Genomic DNA, 24,124 nt, shown 5'->3' with positions numbered 1-24,124 from the left:
TTCTTAAGAGACAGTGTATTCCAACTTGGTTTAATAACTCTCTAAGGGGATATATTTTTCTTTAATTAATTTAAATGTGTTCTTTAGTCATAGTTATGATTTGTGTATATCTTGTGAACATGAGTAACAATATTATTTAATGCATAATAATTTGTTAAAGGTGGGATGTACTTACCTATTTTATTGTCTTAGGACAGTTATTCTATTTTATTTAATACTTTAACAATAATTTGCATTTTCTGTCTTTCTTGTATTTTTTCATTCTTTCTCTATTTGCATGTAGCAATTTGTTTTCCCTTTCCTGTATTTTTTTCTCCCTTTTCTTCCAATTCTCTCTGAAGTGTAAGGACAAAGTGTAAAACATTGTTTCTGAGCAGAAATGCACTTCACACAGTGCTGTCTGCAGAACAATCACTTCTAAACTGGGACATTTCACCAACATCTTTCATACATCAGGTGTCAACTGTAGAAAAAGTCCAGAAACTTTAAGCCATTTGTTGGTTATTAATTCAGTATCATGTTTTGTCTTTGTGTGTGCCTTTCTGTACTGCTCGAATGGAGATCCATCATCCTTCTGTATGGATTTCCTGCATTTGTTTGTACTGTGTTTAACACATGGACAAACCCTGTCTTTAAAAGGCTATAGTTAGTGGTGTCTTTGGCCATAAATACTGTATTTAGAGGAAAGATGGTTAACCTTCTTGTGGGATTTTTTTTCTTTTTCACTCTCTTGGTGGCCTGTGTTATTTTCTAAGAGAATCATACTTTGCTTCCTCTGTATCATCAAAAAAGAAATGCAGAAGAGTTTTGCTCTCATTTTTTGTATCTGCTGATAGACATTGAGAGTATTCTAGCACCGCTGTTTTAGCTGTAGTTAAATATTTTATAAATATTTGTTTGTCAACTTCAAATTGATTTTTGTGTATTCAAATACAGTACGTTTTCAGCTGGAGTGTTTTTTAATTTCTTAACTTCTCTAGGCTAATAGAGGCATACGGAGAAAAATGAAGTTGTCATATGTGTCGTAGTGTCAAAAATGCAAATAGTTTCCTTAAATCTGCTATGTGTTTTAGACTGGATTTGGGAAGGTGCCAGGCTGCTTTCATCTCCTGTTGCCTGCAGTGAAAACTGAATACTGTGCATCAAAATTGAATTATTTTGTATATTTCCCTGGAAATTACCCAGAACCATTCAGTAAGAGACTCTTGCAAATGAAGTTTTGTTTATATATTGTAATCTATAACTACTCATATAAGATTATGGTTTAAAAGTTAATGCATGGTTTTTCTGTTTTAATAATACTGGGTTTTGAGGCCTCATGAATACTTTAGTATTCTTGTCTTTTTCTCTGTTGGTGAGACCACTGTCCTGAAAGCTTTGATGCGTAGCCTTAATTTGGGTGAGGAGTTCAAAATTATAAAAGAAAAAATTCCTGCCATTTATGCTATGGCTCTCTTGATGTCTTTTCTGGACAAACTTGGAGAAAAAGGATAAATAAATATAAGAGCTTCATGCTTTTTTGCAAGTTAGACAAAAGTGTGGAGCTTTGGAACAGGATGTGATTGCTCTGGACGTGCCACAGCTTGCTGTGAGCACCTGGGCCGGGGATTTCTGTACCCTCCAGGCAAGGAAAACACTCAGACTTGTGGTATGACCTGGTGGGACTGGGACCTTATTGTGCTCCAGCTCTGCTGTTTGTAAATGGGTGATGTTTGCCAGGATAATTGGGATGCTGAGAACACAAACGTGGACAGGGATCAGTACAGTTTGCTGCTCTTCGCTGGTCCCTTTTCATAGGGACGTAACTTCCCTCCATCTCTGTTCTTTTCGGAGGGGCAGCATGCCCTGTATTTGTGAGTTCAGAAAATGATTAACACCTACTTTTCTCTATATTTTACATGTTAAGCATTTTGAGTAATCCCTGAAGTGGAGTCTGCACGTTTGAATGAAAATGCAGTAGTATCTCTTTCTGTGTGTCTTACAGGAAGAAAAGGCTTCTCTCCTTCATCGTACTCAGGAAGAAAGGAGAAAACGAGAGGTAAAGTAGCCTGTAAGCTTTGCCTGCCCGCTGGATTTTTCTTTGGTGTTCCATTTACAGTGCAAAGTACTTGTGCTGCAGTGGTACTTAGTTCAGCATTGTTTTCTTTCTGTATAAAGTATGCTTTAATTGGCAAAACAATTGGAGTGCTTTAAGATGTTTCTTAGAAGTGCTTTTCAACTCAAAAGAAGATAAGCCCGCACTAGGTGTTAAGGGAATTTTCCCTTTTGTTTTGGTGTTTATTGGATGGAGTCTTTGTTGAGAAAAGATAGAGAATTGGCTGGTAAATTGCAGATTTTACCTTGTCCATAATCTACTATGGGCTGATCTCAGCAAATTTAATTCTGCTCCTGGTTCTGCTGTGGTTTCCTGGCTGACCTTTGGTACTTCACTCCCCCAGTGCGTGCCTCAGGTCTGTGACAGTAAAATCAGATCAGTGGTTCTCCAATGCTTTGAAAAGTGCTCAAGTGCTTTGAAATCACTTGGTAATTAAGGAGCAGTGAGAAGCTGATGTGTGAGGCTTTAAGCAACCTTAATACTGGTTGATGATGGAAACTTACTGCTCTGGAAAATTCAGTGTGGAATAATGCAAAGGAGGAATAGGCACTGAAATGAAGAACCCAAAATTTAGTAGTACGGAATTCGAGTTAATTTATGTTAATTTTGTAATTTTCCCCCTACCCCTCCCATATAAGTCGAAAAAATTTTGGTGTTAAATACTGATTAAAAATATAAGTGTGCAGATTTCATGCTCATGAGGAAAACAGCTCTTTGGCCATTAAAGGCATGTTTGACCTGTGCTAGATTAAGCACAAGTTCTGCGGTGGCTCCTCAGTTTCTGAGGACAGTTACTGCCTTTTTCTCTCCAGCATGGGTGTGTGGTTATGGACTAAGTTCAAGTATGAAAGTACCAGGATTTCACCCATTAGTTCAGAATTCCATGTCATGAATCATCTTTATGATCAGTGAGTCCTTAGCAACATATGCAGAAATTCTTGTTTGTGGCCCATAAACCCATTCAGTTGCTTGGCTCTGTGCTTTGCAGAGCCAATGCACTCATCCCAGTGGAGGTACACAAGTTCCCACAGTGACTGGCTGTGGCATGGAGCACATTTTCACAAAATGAATGACTCCTCTGGGAATAAAATCAGCTATGGCTTTTAAAAACTGCCTGTAGCAGAATCTGAGCAGTGACCTCAGGCTTAAAACCTTTGCAATTAGGAGTCTCTAATTGACAATTATGTGTTCTGAGATACAACCAGTACCTAAAGAGAAGGAGAATTTATCTGGGCTTTAGCTGAGCCTTACATTATGGTTGTGAAGAGAGATTGCCTCTCTGAAACTCTCTCCTGATTGCACTCTTACTGTAAATACTTCAGAAAGAGAAATACCCTTTGGCCTATCAAAATTTTGATTTTGGTCCATGATTTAGAGGCAGTTAGAGGCTTCAAGAATCTGCTTATTTAAATAGGTTGCTTTAAGAGCCAGGCTTTTCCGAGAAAAATAAAATAGGCCTTGAGTAGCAATTTTGTCTGGTGTTCTCTCTGGTCAGTTCAAGTCACGCTTTTAAGTTGGATAGGACAATAAATTGGAAGTCAAGGTTTTGGGACTTGCAAGTTTATGTGAACTTTCCAAAATTATTTAAATTTAATTTATGAAAATATTTTGGTCTTTTATTTTGCCTGGTGACCCTCAGAATTATAGGTTCAATATAGTTTAAGGATTGATTAGGTTGAAATTTCTCTTTTTAAAGCAGGCTTCTTGATCCTTGTACTTTTCCTTCAGCCACTCCTTTGTAGCTCTAGGTTCATGAACAACTCTTTACTTCCCCTCTTTTATTCCCTAAGAAACCCTGTGGGCGTTGTTAGAAATACAATTATAGCCACTCCCTACATATAGATATTTATTATAATGGGATATGCCCAGGATATTGCCAGGGAACCCTCCAAGAGCTCTTTCCATAGCATTTCAAGCAAGCTGCTTCCAGTTCCTCAGAGCCATTGTAAAGGGGTGATTTTTGCTCTCTTTTCACCTACTGAGGAAGGTGTCATGAAAGGATTCACTAGATATGTCTGGTTTGGAAAAGAGATGAAGATTTTTTATTAATTTCTGTATTTTGCTCCTGGGCTGCAATGAGCTTTAAGCATAATTTTCCTTTTGACAGAGGCACTGTCTCCAAATAACTGATTTTTAAAATTGTTTTCTCCCCATCTAAACTGTGCCAGCATCATAATGTTTTTATATTATTGGAATGAAAGCAAATAAGTAGGTTGTCAGTGTTTGCTGCTCTATGCAGAAGGAGGAATGGTGTCATTGAATTTCATGAATCCTTCAACATTTTTCAGCATAGTATTAAGACTGTCTTAACTGTTGATGTCTTGCATTAACAATAAAATGATGCAAAATAATGAAGTATTTATGTTGATTTGTGTAGTATTACCTACTTACCGAGTATTAAAGAGTCTTTTGCAATATTTAGTTGTAAATTTGCATTAAAAACATAAAAAGCATTCTCATGTATGTGTATTGGATACAAACATTAAAGTAATTTATTTCACTAATGATTACTGCTTAATTTTCCTTAAAAGACCATATTGAATGCAAATATATTTGATAAAATGGGAGAAATTAGAGTCAGTCCTATGGTGTTGATTTCATTTTTCTTGCTTTGTTTCACAGGAAGAAAGACGGAGGCTGAAAAATGCAATAATAATCCAGTCGTTTGTAAGAGGGTACAGAGACAGAAAACATCAAGTCAGTACCTGGTTATTTAATTAGAAAGATGCTAAATAGTTTTGCTGAAAATGAGACTTTCTACTAATAAATAATTTTATTAAAAATTGTTTTGAATATTTGAGAAAGTGGAACTTTTTTTTTCCTTCTTGACGTTTTCATTTCAAACTGGATATTTTAGTAAACAGATGTATATTCTGCAAAGTGTGGGTGTGACTGGACCTTAGTGGGATCCTGCAGTGTTTTTTTAGCTGATAAATTGGAAAAATCCATTAGGTATTAAGAACTTTCACACCAGTGGAGCTTTTAATTTTTTTTTTTACAATATGGCTAAGGTGGTAGTTCGAGTCAAAAAGCTGTTCTAAGTTGCTGTTGGGTAGATTCTTCTAAGAAAGAGTTTTGTTTCAATTCGTTGAGTAAACTAGACTAAAATGTTTGATGTGATAATGCTTGATAAGCAACAGATTTATTGCAACTGTACTGAGTAACAATGGAATTATGGCTTCAACTACAAAACCATGTGTACAGTTGATCTCTTAACAAATATGTGTTGTGTCTGTTTTACTGCTTTGCAACCTTGCTGGATGTGAAGCTGAAATTTTGTGTCTCTGTTTCAAATCATAACCATTCCTGATACATTGCTGCATGTTTTCTTTTGAAGTACTCTATCCAAAGAAGTGAATTTGATCGCTGTGCTAACTTGGCCCAGTCTGGAGGAGCCTTTTCCACTGCTAATGGAGCGAATTTGACTCTCTTAGTTCGCCAGTTACTCTTTTTCTATAGACAGAATGAGGATTCAAAGCGTTTGGTGAGTGCTGTCACTTACTTTGATGCATAGTACTTGCACTTCATGCCCTTTTAAAGTAGCCTTTCACTTGAAAGTGCACTTTTCACTGCAGTCTGCTGTTTTTCCTTTAGTCACAATTACTTAAATTTAGATTTTACAAGTGCGTGTGCCCACACACATATATAGTATGTGAAATGAAGCCTTGAAAAATCCGTGTGTATAATTCACAGCAAGTTTTTAAAAGTTTAGTATTAGTGGTTGTGGAGTTTATAATGAGTAACAACTTTTTTTTTTTCCTCAACTGAATGTGTTTCAGTCTGAGTTTGTGTTTTGTAAGTCCTCTAAAGGTATTTACAAGAGCACTGAAATATTACTGTCTGAGTTGCCGTAGATGATTGAACTTGTCATTATAAACTGTAAACTTGTGCATATCTTGTTGCAGGTATGGATGTGTCAGAATTTAATTAAACAGAGTTCTCAGTTTGTTAAGCAATTGGATGGTCCAGACAGACTTACTTGCTTATTCCAAATAAAAAGACTGTTGGGGCTATGTTGCAGGTAAGTTCATTTTTTCTAACTGCTACTATGTTAAAAGTGTTAAGAAATGATGTTGGGTATTTTTTTGGTTTTTTTTTTGTAGCAAGTGAAGTATTAAATGTACATTAATTTTATATAAAGGACTGTTTATATTAAATATGTGTCAGCCATGGTATAGGATGCCTGGTCCCATGTAGAACAATCAAATGTTCTTAAGCTCTGTTGACTTTCAAGTTCAACATTTGCTTAAGGGTTGCTCTCCTAGGATAGGCCTGAGTATATTCTTAACTGTTTTTGTATAGTGCTATCATTGGCATATTTGTGAAAATCAGGCTTCCTTGGGAACTGATAGTGTTTAGATGTTATTATCTGAAGTAGACTAATGTTCCAAGGATATGCTTTGGATAGATGTTGTTTCAAAACTAACATAATTTAATATGGCTTTCCTCAGACTTTATTTTGAACTGAAGGCATATTAAGCAGTTACATTATTGGCTTCAGCCAAAATTAAATTTATTATTTGTAGTGGGAGGATCACAGGAAGGTAAATCTGTTAAGGTCACTTGAATACCTGGCAGCTATTGTTATTCTATTGTTAGAAAACGGGTTTTTTTCTTATCAATAATAGGGACTAGTTACACTCTACAGATCTTTAAAATACTTGTTTTTGAACAATTGTTCCATTTATGTCACTGAAGTTTGTGTTCTTAGAAGTGTGTGAACTGTATGTATGACAAGCAGTGACACCAGATATTAAAGAAGACTTGTGTGGTGGGCTTTTGAGTCCATGTGCAGTGGGACACAGCTGTGGTGTCACTGCAATGGATTGTGCATTTTCACTACAGCAGAAATTGTGTTTCTGTAAATGAAACTCTTGTTACTCATGGGGAAGAAAGCACATTGTTAGAGCAAGTCAGCCCATACACATCTCACACTAAAAAATACTTTGAATTCTCAACAGGCTCTTAATCATCATAATTTCTGTGGTTACTGGTAGCTGTTACATAAGCAACTTGTTAAAAGGGTGGGAATGGTTGAATTTTTAGTATTTCAATCTGTAATCAAAGATGTGTTGTGTTAGTTACGCCCATGATGTTCTCTAGCACCTGTTCCCAGCCCATGTTGCTCTGGGGCTTTCATGGCTTCATTTGTAGTATGGTTAGTGGTACATGCTGGTAAAACATGTATTATTCTTTACTTCTCTTCCAGTTTATGCAGTGGGCCTCCAAATTTTCAAATCACTCAGAGCAAGAATTTAGTAGAATTTAAAGGTAGAATGCCATATTCGTAGATACCCTAAAATCAGGAGTTACTAATACAAAGATGCCATCAAAAAGATGCAACTAACCCCTGAGAGCACCAGGAAACCAAGTAGATAGAAATAAGTTACTTTAAGGTGAATGTGTGGTGAAATATCTTGTTAAATAATTTTAATTTCATTTATAGGCTACTGCAAAATTGCAATGATGACAGTCTGAATGTTGCACTTCCTATGAGAATGCTTGAGGTATTTTCATCTGAGAATACGTATTTGCCTGTTTTACAAGATGTCAGCTATGTGACATCATTAATTGAACAAATTTTGCACTACATGGTTCAAAAAGGTGAGTAGCTAGGAGCCAGAAGTTCTGGGAAATAATGAAAAATTGAACACCTGAAGCCCATATTGTTTAATCAAATTTTTGTCTTTACCACAGACACGATGAATAAAGTGCTGCATACACTAACCTATACATTAGGTGGATATTGTCCCTGTAATGAGGTCATGGCTTGAGAAATCACTGCTTGACTTTGGAAATTCTGTTTATAAATTCAATATTCTACTAAGTTGTTTATATAGACCTGTAGCACAGTTATTGAGAGTAGGTGGATATCACCTAAGTTTTATTCCAGTACCTGTTTAACGCTCTCACATGGACACACACACTGTGGCAGATCTGAGCTTCAGTTATGTAAAAGTTGATCATTGTGTTGCAGTACTTTCTCTGTAAATGTAAATATTCATTATTGTTCTAGATTGGCATTACCTTTTCATCCTGCCAGCTCTCAGGGACCTTAGCAGAGACAGTGGCCTGGCTTTTATTTCTCTCCTACAATCATCAGCAAAACTGTTTGCTAAACTGCAGTCAGTGACACCTGTGCAAACATACCAAAAGTTAATGAATTGGATAGTTAGCACCAAAATGAGGTTTAGTTGCAAAGAAACTTCATTGTTCTGGGAATGTCCAAAGTGAATTATTTTGCCTTTTTGATATGGTGGCTTGTGTTTGCAAAACTTGTGGATCGTGAGGAAAGACAAAAATATTTTGAAATAAATCTCTTGGATCCAGCCTCTTTGGTATAAAATGCAGAAGGAACATCTTCCAATGATTGGTTATTGGAATATTTCTATATACTATTAAAAGTACATTCAGTGGACTTGAGTACCTAATCCTGTTACTAAGGACTGTATGTTGAAGTCACTATGAGAAAAAAAATTACTCTTGTTGTAGCACATTTATTTTGCTTGCTTTGGTATAACAAAAGTGTGTGTTTGTCTCACTGGTTTTTATATAATAAATATATCTTCCGAAATGCATGTATTTGTTCTTTTAGTAAAGTATTCTGTCCTTACAAATGATATATGAAAGTTTGAGATTATAGAATCATAATTGTTACTAAAATTTGGCTTTCTGATTACCTATAATGAAAACAAAAAGAAGTGGTTTTGTGCAACTGCAAATGTTCTGTCTCCTAATAATTTTTGGTGCTTAACTTGTAAAGAATTTGTTAACCAGTTTTCACTAGTGTATGTTTTTGCATATAATTTCCCTTCCATGTATGTCTGGTCAGCATTGCTAAGTCATTCCTTTTTGGGGACTTCCATTGTGACAAGTTAGGTGGTCCCTGAGAAGGGTTCTTAGACTGGACCCTCAGTGATGTGCCACTGTTTATACATTTACAGTGTTCCTGTAATTGTGGAACTTGTGACTTAGTCTGGGAGTTCATTGAGGACGAAGGAAGTTGTTTTAAGAAGAATGAAATCACGTGGTTCCATTTGTGCTTCAGTGAGACAGAAATAAATTACTCTCTATGCATGTCTTTATGGCATGGGTGATAATGCATTTTATTACTGTCTGAGAGAGCCCTGTCCTGGAAACAGTGATTGTATTCTTCAGCCTGCTAAGGCAAGGTGGTCACAGAATTGGGACATTCTGCCAGCAGACCTCTTGCCTGTGTGATCAGTCATGTTTTGGAGTAGAGTGGAAAATTGTTCATTTCTGGAAGAGTGGATGGACAACATGACTAGAGTCACTTAAAGGAGAACATCTTTTTCATAAATCATTATCTTAAAAATCAAATTATTCACTTCATCAGCAAGAGTTGATTGATCTTTGAAAATCTTTGAAAAAGACTGACTCTGAATATGGTTATCTGTGGATGAGTTTATAATGTGATATTTCCAAAGAGATTGCTGATATAGTCTGTTAATTATGTAAATGTGACTTGGACTATTGTAAAATGTCTTCCTAAGTCAAGCTTCATGTCATGAATTATAAAGTATTTTTCAACTTAATTTTTATTGTTTTATATGGAATAGAAGAAAAATAAAAGTTTAAAAGTTGTTTTTCTTTTTACTTGCAGGCTACTACAAGTCCCTTTATTTGTTAATTAACAATAAGCTTCCCTCGAGTATTGAGTATTCTGATGTTTCTCGTGTCCCTATTGCAAAAATACTTCTGGAGAATGTTCTGAAGCCATTGCACTTTACATATAGCTCCTGTCCAGAAGGTGCAAGGTAAATAAAGATAATATTAAACATTTGTGTGCTCATTTGGTGTAGTCAGAGGTGCAGTTTGTTGTTGTCTAGTGCCTGGCCGTTCTTTCAGTGCAGTTTGTTGATTTATTTGGACAGTAATGATTTTTGGTAACACTGTACATCACTGAAACAATGTAGTTTCAGGTGTGTTTAAGAAAAAGGCAATAAAATGCTGACTGCTGCAATAAACAGAGCACAGAGAATAGCAGGTGTCACAGTACATAGGAAGGAGGGTGGGGAAAATCTAGATGAGAGCAGAGATTTGGCTAAGGGTAGATGAAAAGAATTTTAGAGTTCAAAAGAACTTTGTGACAGATGGGCTTAGGTTTATGGAGAGAAATTAGGCAGCTTACAAGCAGAAAGAGTCAGGTATGTAGACAGAGGGAACATCTGTCATCAGGTGGTATCACATGCAATAGTGTTTTTTGTTACAATAGGATTTTGTGTAAAAGGGGTTTTTTAGATGTATTTTTTTTCTTCAATATTACAAAAAATGTATTTAACCTCAGAATAGTTTTCTTCCAATTCGTAAAGAGTTTAAAGGATAAAATTGCTTGTAAGATCATCAGGAAGAGGAGTTAGTGTAAGAAGTTAATTTTTGAGGAATCTGAGAAATCTAGGATGGAATTAATGGAGCACATCTTTGCAGTCCTCTTGATGGATGTGTTCATACTTGCAAAATGATCTGTTATTCCATTGGTATAATTGTGGGAAATTTTGCCCATATTTTCTATAGCAACAATTTTTCTTCCTTTCAGGCAGCAGATTTTTGCAGCCTTCACAGAGGAGTTTCTGGCAGCACCTTTTACAGATCAGATATTCCATTTCATCATTCCAGCGCTTGCTGATGTGCAGACCATTTTCCCTTATGAACTCTTTCTGAATGCACTATTATTAGCAGAAAGTGGATGTTCAAGAAGAAGTGATCAAGCCCCATGGCTTTTCTACTTTGTTTTAACAGTTGGAGAAACATATTTGGGTGAGTAAGCTGAGTGGACAATTCTTTGTTTTTTCATGTTGGAATTAATATGCCACGTATTTCCTCAACATGGGTTCATTCCAAGTAAAAAGGACAGTTTGTGGATAAAAGTGTTGGGGAGATCTGTGCTGTTACCTGTTCTTATCCTTTTCATTATAAAAGTGCTCTAATTTGATAAGATTTGGCATAACTTGTTTTGGTCAGGTATTTCTGGTAAAATATTTTTTATAGTACAGACTAATCCCACTGATGATCTTTTGTTTCAATGTATGTGCTCTAGGATCCCTTTCAGAGGAAGGACTTCTTGTGTATTTGAGGGTACTCCAAACTTTTCTCTCTCAGCTGCCTGTGTCTGCTGCTGGTACAAATTGTCAAGATGCAAACAGTGATTCTGAAGATGAGGATGAAGAGATCAGTAAAATGACAACTGCACCGGTAAGCAGTGCAGAATTCCTGTGAGTGGATTTGTACTACAGCAGCAGCAGTAAAGACAGGAAAAAACATGATCCCTCTAAGTCCAGTGTTTTTCTATAGGTGTAGGAAGGGAGCCTGTTTGCTTCTTAAAAATTAATGACTGTTCACTGCAAGCAAATGAGCTGATTGTTCACATTATAGCAAACTCCTTACTATAATAGTAGACCCTAAACTACAGATAGTGTGTCTGTGAAAGTACAGAGCTTTTATTTTAAAAAAGGCTTAAAATTGCCTTTTTACATTTGTATTTTACAGAAATTTTCTTACTCTGTATTCTGTAGGTCCACGATGATTCTGAGATACCATGAAATACTGATACTCCAACTTAGTAGTTTCATTTTTTTTCTTGTGGAAATAACTACAAGCTCAACTACAGTCTCTATCCTGTAGAATAGGTCTGTATGTACCCACTAACTTAAAAGCCCTCAAAGGGAAGGCTTTCTGTAATAATACATAGAGACACTGTTATAAATGGACTTCTTCACTATAGTTAAACTTACAGAGTAAATCTGTGCTACCTTTAGCCTCCTACTACTTATATCAAGGCTTTGACTAACCGAAGTTGGACAAATGTAAATTCAACAGTTTCTTACTGGCATTTATGTAATCTTTCAGAAGACACAGCCATTCAAAGGACTTAGTGTGCATGCTTTCCTTCTAGAATGTGAGAAATTTCACAGGATATAAAGTTCATTAAAAAAAATCTTAAGAAGAGCCATGCTGCCAGGGAGTATTGCAGCATTTTACTTGAGTGTTTTTAGATGCTGTGTGTTACTGTCACACCAAAATCTTTACCAGCATAATGTGAATAAAATATTTCATTTGCCAGGCACGCACACTGTGTGCAGTGTAAATATTGGCAGATTCTACTTGTGATGCTTAGAGATCAGTGATGCTTAAGAGATGATCAGGTAAAAACAAAGCAGTAATTTTGGTTCACAGATAACTTACATTAGTTCATAAAATTAAAAAAAAATCTGCTTTGAGGAGGCTTTATGAATACTATTTATTGCAGTACGGTTTTTTGTTTCTGCTGTGATATTTCGTACTTTTTCTGTATTTTTGTTCATGCCTGTCTTAAAAAAAAAACAAATATGAGTGCGAGGGGAACCCCTCTTTCTTAAAAATTTGTAACTAGTTAACTTGTGTCCTTCAGTGAGCCTGACAGTTTTGCTCAGCTGGGGGCAAGATAAAGATGGGAAATTAGGAAAAGGTTGAGGTGGACTCAGTTGCGTGCCAGGAGAAAGCATTTCTCTTCACACACTGCTGGTACTACCTAGCCGTGTACTGCCCACCCTGAACTTTGTTGTCATTGGTTAGCTCAAGAATTGTGAATGTGAAAATACTCCTTTGAAAGGAATTTAGAGTCAACGTGCATTTCTGGGTTTCATGTCAGTGGAGAAGAGATGATTATTCACGTGTCTCATGCCAGTAAATGATTTTTCCTAATTGTATGCAAGTGTTGCAGAGCATACTTACAGTAAAGGCAGCATTTCCACTGGCCTCAGTGAGGGGAGGTTACCAAAGCACAACACTTCCCTGCCTGGGGCTTTAAGCTGGCTCTTAGATCTGATGTTTTTAAGACTTGGATATACATCTGTTCTTTCATTTTATTTATTGTGCAAGAAAACTTAATTCTGGTTAAATTCGGAAGTTCTTTTTAATAGAAAAAGGGGATAACGTTAAAAAGAATTAAAAGTAAACTTTCCTTTGATGTGTTTGTAGGCTGATGGGAGAATATCAGTTCAGTACATAACTGAGGAGTGCCTGAAGAAACTGGACACAAAGCAGCAGACAAACACTCTTCTGAACATGGTTTGGAGAGATTCTGCCAGTGAAGAGGTTTTTACCCTGATGGCATCAATCTGCCACACACTAATGGTACAACACCGAATGATGGTGCCAAAAGTCAGGCAAGTAGAAATAATAGTCATCTTGAGCTGCAGTACATTTAAATTAATTTTCTTAGATAGACTTGTTTTAAATTCCTTGTGGAGCTTTTTCTGTGTTTTCTTTTACAACTAGATGAAATAAATTAGAATTTCAGAATTTAAACAGTAATTCCAGGCAAACCAGAGAGTGCATTCTATGTTTCTCATTTTTCTTGCTGTTCACTATGCCCTTTGAAGATTCTTGAAAGTGTTTTATCTGTTCCCTTGCTCAGAGGCAGTGTTGAGTGTGATTCTAGTAGAAATTGGACTACCTTGTTTTTAAAACATTCAGTGCTATAAACTCCACAGTCTCTCTGGCTAGCTGAGCACTGGAACCAACTTGTTCACACCCCTCTTTAGTATATGCCAAAATCTTTTGCTGGAAATTAAAATAATTCCTGACTGTTGAAAATCTCTATTGTTTGGGGAGTGTTTGGCACCTGAGATGAAAATAAAGGACAGGTTCATTTGTGCAGTATTCTTTTACAAAGATTGCAAACCACAAATGTCAGAACAACGGGAGGAGATTTTTGACCTTTTTATTATCAGACTGAGACCCATAAGTGTTAACACTGTTCTGGTGCAAGTAGTTCTGCGTACCTATGGAGTTGCTGGTAGTAAAGTAAGTATTTAGGGAATGCTGTAAACATAATTCAAACTGCATTGTAAACAGTGATACAGAAAACTAATTAGGTGGTGTCTTAGCCCAATGGTGTTTATAGCTGCTAGAGGAAGTAAGATGTCAGTGAAACTGTGATTGCTCGATTAGGGTAATTAGTTCTTTGTAGACTAATTGCATTAGAGCAGGATGTGAGACCTGAAGATCATAGCAGCAGTTGAATTAGTGTGCCAGCTTTATTGTTGCAAGTAGCCCATTGCCTTGGATAGTAATTACTGAGCTTAAATGCATCACTGCCTTGACTGGAGGCTTGCTGGTGATCTGTGTGGAAAGGGGTGTTTAATGAATAAAGAAGTCACCAAACTTTAATTGTATGAGTATGGCATCTATTTCCTCTGAGAAGCTCTCTTGGGTCTTTGCAATTATTTGTGATAACAAGCAATTTACACCCTGGATAAATTCAGGAGTTACGAAAGTTCTTCTCAGCATCTTCTAGTTGAAAATAATCGACAAATTGTAACTTTTGAATAACTGAATTTTAGAAATAAGTAGTAGATGCTAAGATTTTTGTCAATGATACCAGTGCAATTACTTTCATTGTCAAAATGAACTTAATTTACACAGATATCTGGTAAATTAAAGTAGACATTTAATTACTAGTTCTGATTTAGAAGTCAGCTGTAAGTGCTGGGTTTGCCAGGGATCATAATTTCAGCAGGTGTCCATCTGTTGTCCTATTCTCAGTGCATTTTAGACCTTGCCTAGGTTACCAATCAGCTATTGTAAATATAATTTTGAGTGTTTTTTGAAGGACAGATGATGCTTATTTGTGGAATTTAAAAAGATAATTAAAAGTCTTTTTGTCATTAAGTTTCACTTTTTTTGTCTGGTGACTTTTTAGTGCCCAAATAATTTTATCAAATTTAATGATAGTCTTTTGAAAGATGCTACACTTTCTTTGAAACTTTTAAATTGCTTTATCTCCAGAGTGAAGCATATCAACTTAATAAAACCATGTAGAAATAGTTAAGCAAAAATAATTTATCTCAAATTATTTTTAATATATTTTAAGAGCTTAATAGTTCTCTTTTATTTTGTGCTGGGTCAAATGGTTTAAAATAGAAGGAGTAGTTAAAAAGACTTAGTTTATTTAGCAGCATATACATCTGTAATATAATAATAAAAAACATAGAAGCTTTAAATCTGAAAAATGGGATGATAAATAGAGTAATAATTGAAAATAATTTTTCAATAATAAGAAAATAGGGCTAAGATCAATGCAGGCTTTAGAAGGGAGCAAATGACAAATATCTCAGTATTGTTTTAATAGTTCTCTAATAAGGTTTTTTTCCTTCTTGGACAAAGAAGAGAATTTCAGAATATAGACTTGTGTCACTCTGTTAAAGCTGAATGTTTCTTTTTTATTGGGGCTTCTCAGTACTTTTATAATTTGACTGATGATGGTGATACTGTGTTTGGAACATTGGAGTTGCTGAATCAAGTCAGCATTTTCTTGATTTTGCAACAGAGACCAAGACCAAAATGAGATACCCAGAAGTATAATGTATTTTTAAAGGACCAAGCCTGTAATTTTCTGATGCTCTAGACAGGGTGGTGAGATACAGAGGCGGATAAACAAAAAAACACATTGCTTTGAGTTAGTTATTAGGAATCTTGATGAACTCTGAATAATTTCTGGAAATAGTGTGGCAATCAAGCCAAATTATAGAAGAAAGTCACAGTACAAGAAAAACCTGTAGTCTGTGTTCAGTAACCTGGATTAGAGGTGTAAAATAAAATCCTGATTGTGAAGGAGCCATTGGGAGTTCTTGTTTTCAAAAAGGATGGAACTGTAATCTTTTCACTCTGAAGCTGATAGATATTATTGAATACAGTTACAAAAAAAAAAAGAAAAGAAAACTCTTGGACTGTAGTTCTCCTAGAGAGACTTGCAAGACTTTCATCAAAACTATGCTTTAAATAAATAGTAAGTTGTGTTTCTGTAAAATATTTTGGGGTGTAATTTAATACCTTAGACTTGATGTTTGTTGCAGAGTATTAAACAGTGGTGGAAGCTGTGCTGGGACGTCAGTCACTGATCAGTGCCCCTGAGCTGGCTCACCTTGGGTTAGCAGCTCCACAGTCACTGTCCATCCCTTCTGCTCAGTTCCTGTAACACTCTTCAGCCTGGGGCTCAGGATTGTTTGGCCAGTGCCACCGTGGTGTGGTTTGAGCAGCCTGGCCCCATGTGTGTGCTGACATACCCAGGCTTTACACGGGGCTGGCAGGGTCATTCTTCAGGCAGCATTCTCACACTGCTGTGTTTGTCTTAAAGCCTAAAGTGTATATGCAGTTTTAACCTTCTTTTTTTAAGCTTTGCTTTACATTTCTGGTCCAATACACAGAGGTGTAGAGGCATGAAGCAGCCTGAAGTGCAGGACAGTTCATTTCCCAGTGGCCGTGCTGCTGTCCCAGACCTGTGACACCTCACAGCTCTGCAGTGACAGAATCCGCTGCCCTGGCAGCAGTGACCTGTCGCAGGCTCTGTGAGCTCCTCTCATTCTGCTGGATTCTCTTCATTAACTTAAATGGTCTCAGTGGGAAACTGGGCCCAATTTATGACCTAGGCTGAAAATCTTGCCTTTAACTAATTAACTTGTAGTGGTGCCTCAGCTAAATTAAGCTTAATGGGTCATTTAATCTGTCCCATTGCACAGGAGGAATTTGACACTTTTTTTAAACCAGAGGTGCCCAAAATGCTATTCTGGCAAGTAGACATAAATCATGTGGCCTTTGTGGACAATTAGATACCTAGAGAGAGAAACAAGGTTCTAAATAAATGATCGTTATGTACTTACTTTTGGGAACAGATAATTTAATTTGGTATGATTAAAATTGATACTTAACAGGAATCACCAAAGTGAATTTAACTCTATCACAGCCTGAAGTTGAGGCACTGTGTGTTTTTCTACTTGAAAGAAGTTTATCCTTTCTGGTAGCACAGAAATGTTTCTTTCTTCCAAATGACTGTGCTAAATCTTAATATTGGACTTTATAGAAAATCTATTAATGAATCCATTACATAAAACATGTGTAATAATCTCATAATAAAGAAGCTGGTGGCATTCAGTGAGATTTTCAAGAAAATGCAAAACCTCGAGATATGAGGAATTTAAACTTTAGCTGCTTTGGTTGTTTTTAGGATAGTGCAAATATTGAAAATGAAACCCCTGAGTTAGATTTTGCTAGTTTACATAAAAAATTAAATGTCTCTAATCTTTTTTATATCTAGGGGGTTTTTTTTGTGTGTGGATTTTTTTTTCTTTAAAGGAAAAAGTGATCAAGACTGTATGGACACTCAAACTTTATATTAGCTGGTCTCTAAACTTTGTGGGTTCATAAGGCTTTTTCTTCAGGATATATAAGACATCCCTGTACTCTTCCACAGTTTATCAGGAATTCTTGCACTGTGTCATTTTAATGTAGCTCTGCCTGGAAAAGCTGTTTTTAAGCAGATGAACATCCTTTCTCTAACAAGGAAAAAGACCAAATAAGGTAGATTTTTACCTATTTTGGTTCCCAGAGTTTTAATTTTTCACTTTTTTTTTTTGCCTTTTCACAGTCTTTTTTTTTGTCAGTGTGAATCCAGAAGTTTTGAAACAATTACAGCCAATTTTGTGTAGATACAACTTTTCAAAGCCATCTTTGCATTTTGTGGTGGGTTTCTTTTTTGTATTTTTTGGTTACAGTTGTCATTTTCAACTTTGAAAGCCAATTTCTGTACTTGGAGTGAGAAGGTAGCTGGTTTTTTCTGCCATCTTTTGCAATGGATTAAATTTCAGGTGAATTTAGCAAGGCAAATCTCTTAACACCAATTCACCATTCTGTGTTCAGTTTGCAGTCCTGTGTTTGTTTTCTGGTCACAGTACAGAGACTTTAGAATGGAAGTTTTAGAACTGATGAATTAATTTGTTTCATATTTATGGTTATTTCATATTAATGAAACAGGTTGTTGGTATCATCTTCTTCCAAATGTGCATTTTTGTACTTAACCAGATTTTCAGGAAAGGGAAATGTGAAAGTTGAATGCATTCAGCATTTCTGGAACTGAGCAATGAAACAGAGCAGTTGCTACAATTGACTGCCTGAATCACGGATATGGAATAAAAATGGCTAAAACTTAGCAAAGGTTATTATTATAAGCTCTTAAGGTTTGTCCTTTTTTCCCCTTCATTACTGCTGAATATTGCTAGAATGAAAAAATGAATTACATTATGATAGGTTCATCGTCCATAATGTTTGTTCATTTCTGCTCAAACTGTTACATAATTTCCAGGGATGATTGTGATATTAACAAGTTTTTACTTCCAAGCTACATGAGACCTGAAGGCAAGGTGCCAAATTACTTTTCATTCCATATATGAGGCTGAAAACTGAAGGTCACCGAGGAAATTTCTCATTTCAGAAACCAAGACATCTGAGCTATCATTCAGATATTTAAACATTAAAATACAAATCCTTATTCTAAATTAGTTAGGTATGATAAGGCTGTCCTTACATGTTAATGCATAATTTTCACCAAATGTCAAAATAATGTGACTTCAGAAGGGAATAGAATTCACATGTATCAAATTCAGGTTGAATTTTTTCAAAAAAACCACATAGTTAAAGCAGAACTTCATGTAACAGCAGAGCTTATCCTAAACTGGCATTAGCTGCACTTGCTTCAAATTTGACTTGGACTTAGTAATGTCCCCAGTGTGCAATTTCTTTGAAATAAGTGAAGCTCCCAACTCTTTTTAAAGGTACTGACGTATGCATTTAAAATTCAAAGAGGAACACTGCAAGCTTAAGATTGCTTGTGTCATTTCCCATTTTTCGGTGTGGCCCTATCCTATTTCCATAATTCCATGTACCTGTGAAACCATCCTTTGTGCTTAGTGAGGAGTTGTGCCCACCTCATGCTGCTTTATCCTGGCACAGATCCTTTCTGTTCAGCTGGGAGTGGTGGATGCAGGTGAGCTGGGAGCCCGAGGAAGGGACCGGCTGTGGGGACAGCATTGAGGCTGTGGGGTCAGCATTGAGGCTGTGGGGACAGCATTGAGGCTGTGGGGACAGCATTGAGGCTGTGGGGACAGCATTGAGGCTGTGGGGTCAGCATTGAGGCTGTGGGGTCAGCATTGAGGCTGTGGGGTCAGCATTGAGGCTGTGGGGTCAGCATTGAGGCTGTGGGGTCAGCATTGAGGCTGTGGGGACAGCATTGAGGCTGTGGGGTCAGCATTGAGGCTGTGGGGTCAGCATTGAGGCTGTGGGGTCAGCATTGAGGCTGTGGGGTCAGCATTGAGGCTGTGGGGACAGCATTGAGGCTGTGGGGTCAGCATTGAGGCTGTGGGGTCAGCATTGAGGCTGTGGGGTCAGCATTGAGGCTGTGGGGACAGCATTGAGGCTGTGGGGACAGCATTGAGGCTGTGGGGTCAGCATTGAGGCTGTGGGGTCTGGATTGAGGCTGTGGGGTCTGGATTGAGGCTGTGGGGTCTGGATTGAGGCTGTGGGGACAGCATTGAGGCTGTGGGGACAGCATTGAGGCTGTGGGGTCTGGATTGAGGCTGTGGGGACAGCATTGAGGCTGTGGGGACAGCATTGAGGCTGTGGGGTCAGCATTGAGGCTGTGCTTGTGGGAGGGCAGCAGGAGGAGCAGCCAGGACCCAGGGACATGTGGCACTGGGGTGGGAGAAGTTGTGTAGGTGTTCTTGTGTGGGAGTTAAACGATTCTCCAATGCTTTTAAGCCTTCACTGATATTTAACTTTTTTTCCTTCATGAATTATGTGCTTCTTTTCCTTTTGCCATCTGCCAAATTTTAATTTCCATGTGGTCCACAATAAATACTTTGTTTTCTGGCAGCAGGTACTCTCCCCTCCCTGCTCCCATTTTCCAGCCTCCTATCTCTTGTATGCCTGGTCGCAGAGAAATTTGATGTTGCAAAACTATTGACCACTGAGAGATGTTGATCTCAGGTTTTTTTGGGTTTTTTTACTTACTTCCTAATAGGAATTGGAGTCCTAGGAAAGTAGCATCTAGAAAAATTAACTGAATACTGTTCTTTGATACCTGAAAAATGACTGCTTAGTCAATGAAATCCAGTTTGGTTCCTAGAAGACATTGTTTCAAATGACTTTTTCTCATATGCTGTTTCCTGCAAGGGGAAGAAAATACACTAGGATGACTTACTAGTTTCAGGAAGCTTTTTATTTCTCATTTCTATACAAAGTGTTTGATACTGTAATCATGTCTGAGGTAATGTGGTTCAAGTCCGTCCTGTGTATAAATGACGGGTGAAATTACACATTTACTTTTACAAATTAATAAGACATTTTCAAACAAGAAACAATTTTCAGTCTACAGATGGGTTAGTGTATATGTAACAGGTCTGGCATTGTTCCACTGATGTTCTATTTCTCTCTGCCAAGCTGAGTATACCAGTAAAATTGCTACAATTCTGATATAAATGAAGATATTTTAATCTACCTTTTGCAAAAAATTGCTGTGTTTGTTTCTGTCAGAAGAACCACAGATGTGACATGTTAACTGGTTTGGTATAATTTTCTGCATTAGAATTTTAAAAGTCCCAGGTCATTAATTCAGTGATACATTATTTTTATTAATATATGTTGAATTCTGCAAAAGACTGGAAATGTGAGTTTATATTGTATAGTTTATTGCTGATTTAATTAAAACTGTTATTTTTGGTATAAGGTTTTATATGGTTGGTTTTTGTCTTTTGGGCCTTTAACCAGATTTCATCAGAATAAGACCCTTCATCTTGAAAATGTAAATTTAAATTGTTAATTTCTGGGAAATGCTTGGCAGAAATGTTCTTATAGAAACACTGTGTTTTGTGAATACAGTATTTTGGAAGACACAATTTATTTGAACTTCTTCTTGCAGGCTTCTTTACAGTTTAGCCTTTAATGCCAGATTCCTGAGGCATCTTTGGTATTTGATATCTTCAATGACTACACGAATGATTACAGGGTATGTATTGGTCCAGTTCTGGAACTGATTCTTTGTTAAAACAGGGTATATCTAGTGAAAGGGGAATGGGACAGTTAGAGGTGTGGTTACTTACCTGCTGTGATTTCATAAAACTGAGCAAAGTCTTGGAAATCAAACAGAATAAAGAAAATACTTACTTAAAATGAGTTGGATATTTTGTAGTTCTTGGAGTGCTTACAAGCATCACTGAAGCCCCAGGTTGTTTATCCCAAGAGTGTGAGTTTTATCTCACATGCTCTGACTAGTCCAGAAATAGATGGTGGCAGAACCACTTTCCTGGGAGCTGAGGCTCTGGACCTACAGATGTGTTCAGTGCTGACATGCAGAGGATTCTTCTCTTTGTTCATGTCTCCAGTATCTGCAGTCTGTATTAATTAATGCCCAAGTGACAAGAACTTGTGAAGAGTAATCTTATTTTCCAAGAATTAGAAATAATAGTTATTTAACTGAAAACACCATTGTTATATTGCTGTTGGAGCTACTACTACCACATTGTTTTACTAGAATGCTGAAGGTAGTACTCTCTTAGAGTATTTTATTAACCCTCTCTTTTACACTGCATTTTGTATTTTAAGGTCTATGGTGCCACTCCTTCAAGTGATTTCAAGAGGCTCTCCAATGTCTTTAGAGGACTCTAGCCGAATTATCCCTCTCTTCTACCTTTTCAGTTCTTTGTTTAGTCACTCACTGATTTCTATTCATGATAATGAATTCTTTGGTGACCCGATAGAAGGTGAGTTTTGAACATACTAAGTAGCAGTGCTTTGTAAAATGTTTTTGTGTGAGGCTGGAGAGCTCCCTGGGCAATGATTTGCTGACATGTGGGAGGAAGGATCTTCTGGGCTGGCTTGCTGATGGTCCCTTGAGCACTCAGCTGTCAGCTGGCTCTTTTATGGTGATTGCACTTAAAAAAAAAGAGAGAAAAATTAATGGTCTGCACCTTGGGAACCCTAGCTTTACACAGGGTCTGATATGGAAGTTCTTAATCATGATAATTTTTAATGAGTGAACTTCTTCTGGACTGAACCTGTGGTTTAATGTATAAATTTAACATAGCAGGAATCACAAAAGAGATCAAGGGGGTACTGTAATTAAAATAATTGTGACTGCACACAATCCCAAGATTTGATCTTTTTTCTAAATGTTAGTCATTCTCCTTTTGAGTGATGTTTCTTTTCTCTGCTTTTAGGTTATGTGTGTGAATATTAAAGTTTAATTAAATAAGTGGGGTTTTTAAAAGTCATTTAAAGAAACTTAAGTTTTTGTTTCATGTAGTTGTAGGTCAGAGACAATCATCAATGATGCCTTTCACACTAGAAGAGCTTGTAATACTCTCCCGCTGCCTTCGAGATGCATGCCTAGGAATCATAAAGTTGGCTTACCCAGAAACAAAGCCAGAGGTCCGTGAGGAATACATTGCAGCCTTTAGAAGTGTTGGAGTAACAAAAAACACAGAAATGCAGCAGTGTATACAGACAGAACAGAAAAGGTGGATTCAATTATTCAAGGTAAATTCTGTCAATTTTCAGAACAGAGCTGAATAATATTTTCATGATTCTGCTGAAGATATGAAATTAGATTTTTTTTTTCTCTAATGTTATTGCTTTTGCAAGGAGTATAGATTTGGGAAGATTGCTGTTTGGCATATGTGCTGAACTTCAAGTAACTAAATTCTGATAACTGTAACAATTTTTTTTCCTTCTGTCAATTCTTAATTTTTGTGCTTGTCTTGTTTATAGAACAGTTACTGTACTATATACAGAAACTATGTAACTGTAAAATATGGGATTTAACTTGGATTACCATTCAGCAAGGTGCTTAAGCATGTTGTCCTAACTTTATATGTGTGAAATTCTAACAAAATCTAATGATTACTCAGGTACTTATGATATGCCTTAAGGTATCAAGAGACTTCACTACATTGGTACCATGCTGTATTGGTTTTGTTGCTATTCACCTAAAACCCGCTGGTATTCCTCATTTTGGGTTTGCTGGAATACCAAAGGGAAGGTGAATCTGGCTTAGCAAATGTGAATTTAATGTATGTTCTTTCTAGATATCTACCAGTGTTTTTCTGCTGGTTTAATCTGTGGCATCCTAGCTAAGACATGAGTTAAGAGAAGCTGAAAACGTTGGCAGAAAATAACCCCCTGATATAACTGTTGCTGAAAAAAAGGAGTGCTTGACTTGTCATGAAAATTCTGCAGCAAACACATCTAGTCAGCTAAAATTGCTCATTAAAGAAGTGGAAGCAGAAGAAATGCATTTTCCAAATTGAATGCTAGATTTACAGTCTGTTTAATACTGGCGACCTCTCGCACACTAATGTTCAGTTCGAGTCATCAGCTGTCCCTTCAGGTCTTTTATCACTGCTTTTGTCAAGCTATCTATTTAATTGAAAGAAGTTAATTGAATGAAAATGATCAACTAAGCTTGTATTAATATTGCTAATGGAACTTTCTTCTTGGCCATGTTTGGAGAAAGATGTCATGCTAGACTTTAGGAAAGGCCCATTAAGGCTTGCACTTAACCTGATGGGCTAATTAAGGAATGCTTATTCATTCTACAAGTCTAAGGTAGCCTCTATCCAGCCTATTCTGCCTGATTTTACAACACATTTCACTTATGAGCATAAGCATTAATAGCAGTGAGAGTAACTGATAATGTTTTGATTGCATTGAATACAGTCCTTATGCACCACTGAATTTGTAATTTGCACAGATTGATCTAATATATGTTTGCACAATGTAATTTACATACTTGTCTTTATATTACCAAATAAACTTTTGATTTAGAGGTCACTAATACAACCCCCAATATGTCTGTTTTTCTGAGAAAGATGTCAGAGCAGGAGTATTTTTATGCATGCAGTTCATATGCCTCCTTCTTTTCATTTGCTTTAGTTTGTTACACTTAATCAATCTTTGTGTAATTTGGTGGATTTCTGGTGAATTTGGTCATATTTTGCTGTCATTCAAAAAATTGCAAAATCCTGAGTTACTTTGTCCCACTTTGGCAGTCAGAAATTAAACTTGTAGTGGTACTGTCAAAACTGGGTGTACTCTTACTATGTTCAGGAGCCAGGGCTCTCTTCCATCAGCTGAAGTGGAAATAAAAGTCTTGGGTATCTGGAAGGCTCCAGTTCTACCCAAAAAAAGAAGATAATAGCAAAG

General features: G+C 36.7%; 1 protein-coding gene across 1 annotated transcript in view; it reads left to right on the top strand.

The window, feature by feature from the left end:
• UBE3C (ubiquitin protein ligase E3C) overlaps window positions 1–24,124 on the top strand; it is a 71,333-nt gene that overhangs the window by 8,074 nt on the left and 39,135 nt on the right. The window contains exons 2-13 of the mRNA XM_063415806.1: window positions 1,985–2,038; window positions 4,718–4,792; window positions 5,433–5,579; window positions 6,001–6,116; window positions 7,542–7,699; window positions 9,720–9,873; window positions 10,653–10,873; window positions 11,154–11,308; window positions 13,073–13,260; window positions 20,844–20,930; window positions 21,527–21,684; window positions 22,227–22,459. Coding sequence (XP_063271876.1) covers window positions 1,985–2,038; window positions 4,718–4,792; window positions 5,433–5,579; window positions 6,001–6,116; window positions 7,542–7,699; window positions 9,720–9,873; window positions 10,653–10,873; window positions 11,154–11,308; window positions 13,073–13,260; window positions 20,844–20,930; window positions 21,527–21,684; window positions 22,227–22,459 — 1,746 coding nt within the window. The remainder of the gene's footprint in view (window positions 1–1,984; window positions 2,039–4,717; window positions 4,793–5,432; window positions 5,580–6,000; window positions 6,117–7,541; window positions 7,700–9,719; window positions 9,874–10,652; window positions 10,874–11,153; window positions 11,309–13,072; window positions 13,261–20,843; window positions 20,931–21,526; window positions 21,685–22,226; window positions 22,460–24,124) is intronic.

Source organism: Prinia subflava, chromosome 1 (genome assembly GCF_021018805.1).
Source record: "Prinia subflava isolate CZ2003 ecotype Zambia chromosome 1, Cam_Psub_1.2, whole genome shotgun sequence".
In the NCBI taxonomy this organism is placed as follows: Eukaryota; Metazoa; Chordata; class Aves; order Passeriformes; family Cisticolidae; genus Prinia; species Prinia subflava.
The sequence above is the reverse complement of the archived record's forward strand: the minus strand, read 5'-3'. Positions and strand labels throughout refer to the sequence as shown.